Source organism: Mastomys coucha, unplaced genomic scaffold (genome assembly GCF_008632895.1).
Source record: "Mastomys coucha isolate ucsf_1 unplaced genomic scaffold, UCSF_Mcou_1 pScaffold22, whole genome shotgun sequence".
NCBI lineage: Eukaryota > Metazoa > Chordata > Mammalia > Rodentia > Muridae > Mastomys > Mastomys coucha.
The window spans coordinates 233,697,070-233,707,839 of record NW_022196905.1 but is presented as its reverse complement, the minus strand read 5'-3'; the positions used below and the strand labels follow the sequence as shown (position 1 = coordinate 233,707,839).

General features: G+C 47.4%; 2 protein-coding genes across 2 annotated transcripts in view; one reads left to right on the top strand and one right to left on the bottom strand.

Moving 5' to 3' along the window:
* Nucleotides 1-1,507: 1,507 nt before the first annotated feature.
* Tepp (testis, prostate and placenta expressed) lies at nucleotides 1,508-10,617 on the bottom strand. Its single transcript, XM_031340966.1, has 8 exons — nucleotides 10,440-10,617; nucleotides 8,977-9,201; nucleotides 3,565-3,626; nucleotides 3,138-3,312; nucleotides 2,748-2,809; nucleotides 2,577-2,641; nucleotides 2,352-2,384; nucleotides 1,508-1,679 (listed from the first exon to the last, which is right to left on the bottom strand). The coding sequence occupies exons 2-8, from the start codon at nucleotides 9,197-9,199 to the stop codon at nucleotides 1,649-1,651; spliced, it is 651 nt and encodes a 216-aa protein (XP_031196826.1). The 5' UTR covers nucleotides 9,200-9,201; nucleotides 10,440-10,617; the 3' UTR covers nucleotides 1,508-1,648.
* Nucleotides 2,017-10,770, top strand: part of Cngb1 (cyclic nucleotide gated channel subunit beta 1) — a 79,225-nt gene continuing 70,471 nt past the window's right edge. The window contains exon 1 of the mRNA XM_031340963.1: nucleotides 2,017-2,485. The gene's annotated coding sequence lies outside the window, so the exon portion shown is untranslated. The remainder of the gene's footprint in view (nucleotides 2,486-10,770) is intronic.

Here is a 10,770-nt window from a genome sequence, read left to right as displayed (position 1 = left end):
AAAAAAAAAAAAAAAAAAAAAAAAAGTGGCTGGGACTCAAAATACTAATAAAGCAGGGGTGACCTTTTGTCTGTGTCACCTGATCATTCAGAACACTGTCCCAGGCAATGGCCATACTGGGTCTCAGAAGCAGGCCCAGAAAGAAATATAAATAAAAGATCGTGGTCCCTCGGTCTCTCCTTGCACCATCAGCTGTTCACTAGTGTCCCTCTGACCATTCTCACCCAAAGCAGGACTTGAGCATCCATTGGGAACCTAGGCAGGTCCATTTCTTTATCATTTGGGATGAACGCTTGGAGCACTAGCAGCCCTGGGGCTCTGCTATTGGCTTCCCAAAGCTGTCCACTGAGTTTGTGTGAAGGAAGCTGGCTTTATCTTCCCCAAGCTCTTTGCCCTGTTAGCAGAATTCCAGATATCAAGTTATAATATGTTCTGACCTGTGACGCCATTTTTCTCTCAATCCCTTCCTTCTGAGACATTAGCCTTGCATGGAGCAGCTATGCAGTGGATTCAGGGAGGAATGAGAGTAGGTGAGTGAACCTAACCCCTGTGGATGCCAACTCTGCTGAGAATAAGATGAAAACAAGGGGGCTACTCTTGGAAGGCACAATGGCATGCAAACATGTGACTTTTCACCTAACTTCAGGTTTGGGGATATCTGAAGCTCCAAGGGAAGTTCCAGGAACAGAAATCCCATACTGAGTTCTTGAGTACAGTGGCTCTTTGTCCTGATGGGAACCTCTTCCTGCAGTCTGCCCTCTGGCAGGATGGAGTATGGAAGACCCAAGAGCTACAGATGCCAGCTGCCCTAACACTGCAAGCAGACCCTTCTCTAGGGCTCCCCTGAACCTAGACCATCATGTCCACCATCACAAGAGGGGCTCAGGACTAGGGTGTATACCGAGGGACCGATGAGGACCTGTCCCACTGCTTAAGAGTACAGCAGTTGGCCTTCTGTCTAGGCAGCGAATTTCTTAGCAGTGCCTTGAGGAGCTCAGAATGTTCTCAAATCACCTCATCCCAGCTTCTATCTGAAATCTGCTTCACAGGGATTACAGGACATAAACCTAACCTGGCCACTTCCCATAAGGGAAGTTCTGGTACCAGGAAACTCAAAGCACATCAGTATATGGTAAGGGGTCCAGGGAGGTGTCAGAGAGCTCTTCTTTCCTCTTAGGGCTCAAATTCAGGTGGAGACTACAAATTCGGGATCTTGATTAGGGGTTGCAAGCAAGGGACAAGAGCATTAGGAAAACCCATATCCCAGCCTGTTCTTGTGCCTCCACCCCAGCTAGACTTGAGGTCCTGATACTCTACCCAAGTCCACAAAACATCCTTCACCAGTCCCTACACACCCTCTCCCCGTTTCCCAGCAGTTAGTAAAGAACAGGCAAGGGTAATATACTACCATCTGTGGTCCTGACCTTTCTCCAGTCTTCCCCTTCACTCCGCTACCTCCCCCCCCCCCCCCCCCCCCCCCCACACACACACAGGGGCCTAGGCCCTCTCTGAGGAAGCATTAGGTTTATTTCTTGAACTGAACTCCTGGGGAGAAGATGGGCGCCGCCACCATATGCCCTCTGTCCAGCTAGGGGCCCTGAAGTGGCACAGTCCAGCCATAGAAGGATCAGCCTTTTTCCCCCACAGATTAATGCCAGGGAGTCAGATAGTTGATGCGACTGTAAAGAGAAAGAGGGGTGAGATGGGGACTCCAAGGTACTCTAAAGGAAAATTAAGTTTTCTTTCCCTAGCTCCACCCTCCCCCCAACCCAAAGCCCAGCAGTACCTGAGGGATCTGAAAAGTTCCCATCCAGTCTATGTGCCCAAGAGTCTTCAATGACTCCCTATTTCCTCTTGTATATTTTTTGGCTATTCCCTTCACCTCTAATTCATCTCATACCATTTCCCACTGACTCCCATTGATAACAGCTTCATGGGTTTTCAGTCATATATGTACCTACACTAGCATCACACAGTAATAATAAAAAAAAAAAAAGTATTTCTTTGGGAAGGCAACTTTCAGGGAGAGGCAGAGTGTCTGGCTGTGCCAGTGGGAGGAGTCACAGCACAGAGTTTGGCATTGCTGGGACACTCAAGGCATGGCTGAGAGATGCCTCGGGAGTCTCTAGACACTTCCACCTTACTATCAGAATTAACCCAGGATGACCCTGCTGAGGGCGCTACCTTGCAGTGGGAAGCAGATAGCAGGCAGTTTCTTCTCTACCCTGCCAGGTATCCCCCCCTAGCCGGGGCCCAGTAAGCTGCGCGTAGAGTGCTCGCTGAGCAACTTCAAGGCACTCTTGTTAGGGGGCGTGGTCTGCTGCGACCGGGGTGGAGGGGGCATTCTGTACCTGTAGTGGGAGCCAAAGCGCCGGAACGCGTTCCTGCGAAAGAATAAAGATCTGAATGCTGGCTCACGGAGCGTGGAGATGCCAGATTCTGGCAGGATAACTGCTTCATGCACCGGCTGACAGACGCCGATTCGGTAGGAATTCAGTATCTGTCCTACAGCTATGATCCCTCTCCTCTGCTCGGGGATCGAGGTCCCGAAGGGGGTCCTGCATATTGTCACTTACAGAGAGTCGAAAGGCAGGGGCTTCTGTCCGTAGCGGTCCAGGCAGGGGTTCTGGTTGAGGCAGTACTGGAGTGGGCCATAGGAATGGGAACCCGTAAGCCTGCGGGGCGCGGACCCCAGCAGCTGGTCCCTCCCAGCCATTCGGGCCCGATCTCTTTGTATCTTTCCCTACCCGCCAGTTCTGGGTCAACTCCGGCTTCAAGTACCGCACCGCGTAGCCACTGAAACCCTCCACTGTGGAGAGAGCCCACCTTGGGAACCTAGATCTGAACAAACCCGACCCACCCCAGCTAAACCCCGCCTCTGCGCAGAATCCCCGCCCCTCCCGAGAGCTGCTTGGCTCTGCCCCAGCCCTAGTGGCTTCCCTGACCTTGAGCTGCTTCAGCGCGCCCCCACCCGGACCCTGCCCTCACCCTCACCACTCTCACCACCTCTTCCCGGTCCCGGTGTCTGTGTTCCAGGTCCTTGGGCCTGTGGCCCTCATTCCCTGCTTTACATGCGCCACCAAATAGCGGGAGGTCCCCCCACCCCCAAGAGCATTCTTTGCAGTTGGTAGACTGACCCCTTTTGTTGGCACAAGGCAGCTTGAACTCTCCGGACCTGGACACAAACTTAGACCAATCTTCGATAGCACTCGTGAAGCAGGGCCAGTCGACGCGGTTGATGCCTGGCGCGATGGGAATCATCTTTCCGCGGCGGTACTTGTGACAGAGCTTCTGGCCGGTTGCTGTTAAGTCCTATGGAATGTTGGGCCATAATGGCAGATGCAAGACCCCAGAAGGCTTCCTAGGCCTGACCTGATGTTTTTAGTTAGGACAGTTGGGCTGAGGATGCAGGAAACAAGGACTTGGGTTGGGTGGAGGTGAGAGTTCCAGTTAGGGAGCTGGGGATATGCTCAGGCAGTTAGAGCCTTAGACCAGAGGTGCTTGGGCCTGGGCACAGACTGGTGCTACTGAGCCCATCCAGGGCTGGGGACAAAGGACACTCACCAGGCATTGCAGGGGTTTGTTGGGGACCCCTAGGAGTGAGAAGTGGGTATTGTTGAAATCATCTGTTGAAAGATAAATGTGTCCCTTTAGGAGCTTTTAGGACAGGCCCACTCTAGAAACTGGGGCCAAACTATGCACCTTAAGAGAAAACAAAACAAAAACCAACCAAACAAACAAAAAAAGTTTTTCCAGGTGTGGAAGCACATGCCTTTACTCACAGCACTCAGGAGGCAAAGGTCAAGCTCTGTGATTTAAAGGCTAGCCTGGTCTACCTATCAAGTTCCAGGCCAACCAGGGCTACATGGTGAAATTCTGTCTCAAAGGGAAAAAATAATGTTATTTTTTAAGTACTTAAGATAAAACTAGGGCCAGGCAGTGGTGACTCACGCCTTTAATCCCAGCACTTGGGAGGCAGAGGCGGGCGGATTTCTGAGTTCGAGGCCAGCCTGGTCTACTGAGTGAGTTCCAGGACAGCCAGGGCTACACAGAGAAACCCTGTCTCAAAAAAACAAACAAACAAGATAAAACTATATCTCTTACAATAAAGAAAACTCTATAGTATGGTGCCCATGGGGAGTGGCACTAGTAGGAGGTGTGGCAATGTTGGAATAGGTGTGGCCTTGATGCCTCCACCTGGACATGGAGGGTGTGTGTCACTGTGAGGGGTGGGCTTTGAGGTCCTATGCTCAAACTCTGCCCAGAGTGGAAGAGTCTGTCTCCTCCTGGCTGCCTGCAGAAGCCAGTCTTCTCTTGTTGCTTTAGGATCAAGAAAATGCACAACTCTCTCAGATCCTCCAGCACCATGTCTGCCTGCACGATGCCAGGCTTCCTGCCATGATGATAATGGACTGAACCTCTGAAACTGTAAGCCAGCACTGATTAAATGTTTTCCTTTCTGAGAAGAGTTGCCTTGGTCATGGTGTCTCTTCACAGTAATGAAACCCTAAGACAGACTGATATGAAAACTTAGAAGTACTAGAAGAAAATGTGAACAAATTCCTCTATAAACCTGGAGCACGACTTTAAATCCCCATAAAAAGCCAAAAACTGAAAGAAAAGACCAATAACTTTGAGTAACTGGCATGTGTTTGCTGGCCCCAATGACCTGTGTTTGACAGCTGCTACCCACATGATGGGAGGAGAGAACTGACTCCTAAGAGTTGTCCTCTGACCTTTAAGAATGAACTGTGGGCTGTTAATGTGTGTGTATGTGCATACATTGTACATGCATTTGTGTGTGAATAAATAAAAAGAGTAAACGCAAAAGGAATCAAAAGAGGAAAATACTTCTACAGCTGATGCAATTTTCTTAATCTAGGAGGGGGTCCTAGAAATCAAGCAAAAAGAAAAGAAACATGGATAAACCACATGTTTAAGTAATTCATGTACAAATACTAGAAATATATTTGGCTTCATGGATGCTAAACATATGAGAAGACACCTGGTTTCATTGATAAGAAGAATGCACATTTGAGCTACATTATTACTTATTTGGCCATACCAGGAACAATGTAAAAGTTAGTACAGTTTTGAGAAATAGGCCTCTCATCATACATCACCAGAGACTGGGTAAATCAACTGGAGCCTTCAGATGCAGCTCAGTAGATATTACTTATCCTAATTATGAACATCCACATGTCCTTTGGACCCACAGTCTAGCAGTACACAAATGCTGTTAGAAGAAGGTGGCCTGTTTTCATGTTTCAACGGCAAAAAAAATGCAAGTTTCAGTCATTAAACCAAATATGCCCAACTACATCTGCACTAGGGAACTGCAGAGAATAACTTGAGAATGGGGTGTGGTGTGCACAGCTGGAATTCCAGCACTTGAAGCCAAAGCAGGAGGATTTGAGATCAGTGTGGGCTGTAGAGTGGAGCTTGATCTCAAAAATCTAAGGGTTGGGATACATAGCTCAATAGTAGAGAACTTGTCTGGCATGTGTATGACTCTATCTTCAGTCCTCAGAACAACAACAAAAGGTATTAATTCAGGTCCACATAAGTTTAGAATCTCTAAGTCTCAAGACTGTTGGAGATGAAGAAGGGTTTGCCCTCAAGTCACCACCGTAACCAAATTGCCAAAGTTAGCAGCATAAACAACAAAGAATTCTGTGCCCCTCCTTACAGTATTAGGTCATCTGTGAAATACTGACAGTGGATAATAAGGCCTTTAGAGCCAGCTTTTGTTTAATAAGGTAAAGCATAACCTGGAAACAATTGCTGAGCCTCGTTATGTAGAACAATCTACAACACTGCTGTTTGGATGCCTTCAAAAAGTCAACAGTGTATCTATCCTTTTTGTTTGGTCAGGTAGACAGATGGAACTAGGAGAGATCAGGTTGAGTGAGGTAACCAAGATCCAGAAAGACAAATGTCACACGTTCTCCTGCATCTAAACTTGAAGTCTTTGGATGTGAGTACATAACCTGGTGTAACTGCAGAAACCAGGAAAATAAAAAGAGATCACAGGGTGGTGGGGGGAGGGGAGCAGACAACAGTGAAGGAGATGTCAGGGCATGAGAGATGCAAAGGAGGAAATGGGGAAAATAGAGAAACATTAGGGAGGGGGAGGAAGATGAATGCAGGAGGAGGAGGAGGAGGAGGAGGAGGGGTTATAAGATAACAATAAGGATGCCTGAAAAGTCATAAGGAATCATACTATTATTTAACTACATAAAATAATACCTATAGTATGCAGAACATGTATCTCTCTATATATCTATATGTATAGATATAGATATCTATATGTATAGATCTAAATGTAACTCATTTTCTATGAGTTGACAATGCTCCCCCAACCCAAGTGCCATATACACAAACGAACAACAAATAAAACCCAATAGCAGGCACAAGAAACCCTTGTCTGAGTTTCTGGTTGAGGTTGTCCAAGAGCCTCCCAAAACATTATAGGCTATAGTGTTGCCATTGGTTGCCTCCCAGACGTGGCTATGACTAAAGACACTTTGGACAGAGGACCCGAGCTGGATCTGACCTGAAAGACTCTTTCCTGAGGATTAGCTTTCATGATACCTTCTGGTAAAGCTTCCAAAAGAGGAAAACAGCCAACAGTTCTACCCAGTTATGAAGCCTATGAACCACGACAATGACCAACATGGCATGGTAACCCTAGGGGTACAATAGTGGCATAGGTACCTTGGCAGCAACCAACAGCTCTCTAATTGAACTTAAGAGCTACTCAACAAGAAAGAAATCATGCCTGGTTGGAAACCTAAGCAACTATAACACAACTTTTGTACCCAAGTCTCAGGGGTTGTTGTGGAAAGGGAGGCAGAAAGAACGTCAGAGCCAGAGGAAGAGAAGGTTTGCTCTGAGATTGTGTCTCCTAGAAACTTCAGAGAAGCTACACCTATGAAGTCTCGCCAACATGGCTGCCTATACATGATCTGAACAAGGATGAGACCAGTAGACATCTAACATGGAAGCAGGGAAGGTCACAAGACCTCAACCATAGACAAAGAACTACAGGCAACTAAGGAATGATGAGAGCGGGAGAAAGAGTCTCCTCCAGGGAAGAGCATACCAGTTAGTTATTCAATACCAAATGGTAAGACCTGAAACGCTACATACGAGTATCAGTAAACAGACTGAGCACATTGTATTTAGGAATGTATGTATGTATGTATGTATGTATCAACAATGAAAAAAGGCCATGAGTTTTAGAGAGAGCAGGGGGAGAACACAGGATTTGGAGAGAGGAAAGTGAAGGGGAAATGATGTAATCTTAATCTTAAATGAATTACAAAAAAATTATAATAAAAAGTCATTAGTACAGGAAGAAATGGAAATGGATGGAAAGTTGCTTTAGGTTAATAAGGCTCAAGGCTTAATAATTTATACATAATCCTAGACTCCATCCCCTTTCCATTTTAAGCTATAAAAGACATATTTGAGGCCAGGCAATGGTGACACATGCCTTTAATCCCAGCACTTAGGAGGCAAAGGCAGGAGGATTTCTGAGTTCGAAGCCAGCCTGGTCTACAGAGTGAGTTCCAGGTCAGGACAGCCAGGGTTATACAAAAACACCCTGTCTCAAAAAAAAAAAAAAAAAAAAAAAAAAAAAAGACACACTTGGAGACTCTATTAGATGTTGTGGAATTATTGTTAACTTTTCTAAATATGATAATGGTATTGTGCCATGTAGGAGGCTGTCTTTGTCAGTGGGGACTACCTGGCAAAGTTTTGTATGCACACATGTGTGAACATGAAGGAAAGAAAGAGAAGAACAAGAAAGGAAAAGAGGAGAGAGAGGAAAGAGGGATAAGGGAGAGAGATCAGGGAGAGAGAAAGCTGGGGAAAGGGAAGAGAATGAGAGATGGCATGTGAATCCAAGCATGCTGAGGCAGACCTTGGGGTGGGCAGAGCGAGAGGGTGCTCACAGCCCTACCCTTCAGACTCTTCTACTTGGAAATCTCCTAGTATACAGTCAAGGAACAAAAGGATGCCTGTCTGATTGAATGCAGGGGTGTGCGTCACCGATCCCCGCTCATCCGGACCTTGAACAGGAAGGAGAACTTGAGGCGAGGAATCGAAGGTCAGCCAGGACAGCACAGCAAGTCACTGTCTCAGAGAAGTGATGCAGGGGAGATAGCTTTGTTAGTAAGGTTCTTGCTGGGTAAACACGAGGACCCAAGGTCTGGTCCCAGCACCCACATAAAATGTGTGTGTGTGTGTGTGTGTGTGCGCGCGCACAGCATCCTGGTGTGGGGAGAAGGCAGGAGAATCCTAGTGTTTGCTGGCCAGTCAGTCAGACCTCCTTGGTGAACTCTGGGCCAGTAAGAGACACTGTCTCCAAAAAGCACCTGAAAGAGCAACACCAGGCGTTATTCTCTGAACCCTGTGCCCATGCGCGCACACACATGCACACATACCACTTGAGTCCTCCTCCACAACATGACTTAGGCCAGGCTGGCTTTGAACTCAGAAGAAGACCAGGTGTGGGGCTACATATCTGAAATGGCAGGAACACAGTTTAAGGATAACCTGGGCTACACGTTGAGACACAGTGGGGGAGACACCTCTAGAAACGCCAGCTAAAGAAATCTTATTTTGTTAAACCTAGAGGAAATAAAAGACCAGTGCCACCCACAACAGCAGCAGTAGGGCCTGTATGATCTGTTGATTGTCACACAGTGTCAGGCACCCTGCCCTTCATATTGCCTCACATAGTCAAGGGAAGCAAGCTCTGTCCCTGTTTCTACTTTTCTGCTCAGGAACTAGAGGCCAGACCTTGGAGGAGCTTTCTGGAAGGAAATAGAGAGCTGGACTGGCCTTTCTCATGCTTTCACCCGCGGCTTGTTCCCGCCGCTTCTTCCAAGACCTCCATTTTGCCAGCCACCCCTGCTCCCAAGGCAAACTGGAGACCCTTAGCTGCTGCTGGCGACATGGCCTGACCTTTGGAGTAGTAGGTGGAAGACTGGCAGTGTTCATCCGAGAGGCAACCCTTGACAGTGTCCATGTCCATGCGCCGAAGGGAAGGCAGGGCCGGGTGGTAGAGCTGATGCTTCACACCAGCAAGTGGGCGGCGCACTCGCTCCAGAGGGAGGAGGACCGCTGGGGAAGCATACATGTGGGCAGAGCATTCGTCCCAGGGTACCAGGTCTATGATACGGGCCATTGCTGCGGAAAAGAGGGGCTGAGTCAGATGCCCTTCCATATAGGCACACGTTCTTGGCCTATGTTGATTTAACTATTTATCAAACATTTACTGAGTATCTTCTGTGTGCCCTGTGATTTTTCCGAAGCTCCACATTGTGTGCTTGGTGTATGTGCACATGTACACATGTATACACACACACACACATACACACACACACACACCCTGCCCCCATTGCTCTGAGGGAGGTCAGCATAGAGTGTGTATGTATCTGAGAGGGCTGGAGAGCTAGGGCACTCCAGGAACTGTCTAAACGAAGTGAAACTTAAATATTGAATGGGAAAAAGCCACAGTAAAGTTATTTAGAATATAGCTTGCAATGCCGTGTGGCTTATGATGCTAGGTAGCCAACTCTGGATTTGCCTAGGCCATATTTAGCATTTGCCCCAAATGCTATAGACAGATACTTTTAAAGAAAGGAGAGAAACGTGACAGATCTGAATTAGGAAAAAATGGATGGTTACCTAGTGTCTCTGTTTTAAAAAGCAGATATTCCTTGGAGCCCTCTTTTACTCATTTACGTCTTAGAATTTGTTGACTCTACTTCCTGATCCCCCCAAGTTACTGGTAAGAATTGGAGATGGGGTAGGTAGGCAGGAGGAGAGAGGAACTTGACCATGGAATATAGCTGCTCTTTGCTACTTTGTGGGTTCTTCTTTCTTTCACCCTTCCCCACCCTTCCTAACACTAGATAGGAGAGCAAAAGGATAGAGGGGAGAGAGGAAGTGAAAGAGATCCCAGAATCTAAATTCTTTTCTCCTTGTTTGTTCTCTGAGCATGACTTCTAATAAACCACAACCAACCTCTCTGAACAAACAACAACAACCCAATAATCCTTTCGGGGGCCCTAGCATATACACACTCTGAAAAGTTCCCAGAATTCCAAAAGTCACACATTCACAGAAACTATCTGCAGCTGGCAAAATTATGCCTCTGCTAGAGCACGAGGCAAATCATAGTCAGCTGCTTCAGACGGTCCAAGGCAGCCCCATATTCCTTCATCTGGTATTAAAACAAAAGCACATTCTTAAAATATTTCTGCATTTTTTAAAAAAGAAACCGAAATTCCATGAAGGATCAGGAAGGGGCATGGTGATACAGTGGAAAAGCTGTCTCAGAGTTGACACTCTGTGAGGAAGGACAGAGAGGTAGAACACAGAGAGACAGGAAGAGAGAACAACCATCTACCCACAGCCACTACCTCATCTGCAGGGCACAGGCCCAAGTGCACAGGCAGGTAAGAACATCTATCCTCCTGCTGCTCAGTGGGCAAAAGAAAGGATGTGGGCGTGCCTTCTGGGAATCTCCTCTGAGATGAGGAGCATCACAGAGACAATGCCCACTGCAACCTGATTGTGACGACGAAGCTCCTGGTAACCCTGGGCAACACAGGCTGCCAGGATCCCTAGGCACTAGACATCCATTTTGGGTCCATGGCCACTACATAAACACCTTGGAAAATGTCAGAACTAGGGCTCTATAGAGGTGACCTGGCCCACAGTGGGGTAGGGATAGTGCTGGGCCCACCCCAG

What these genes read in the sequence shown, in the direction of transcription:
- Tepp (XM_031340966.1), bottom strand. Translation starts at nt 9,199, where the DNA reads ATGGCCCGTATCATAGACCTGGTACCCTGGGACGAATGCTCTGCCCAC. An exon ending in ACAAACCCCTGCAATGCCTG is followed by an intron (nt 3,313 to 3,564) that starts GTGAGTGTCCTT and finishes AACATTCCATAG; the next exon opens with GACTTAACAGCAACCGGCCA. An exon ending in CGCTTTGGCTCCCACTACAG is followed by an intron (nt 1,680 to 2,351) that starts GTACAGAATGCC and finishes TTCTCTTTACAG; the next exon opens with TCGCATCAACTATCTGACTC.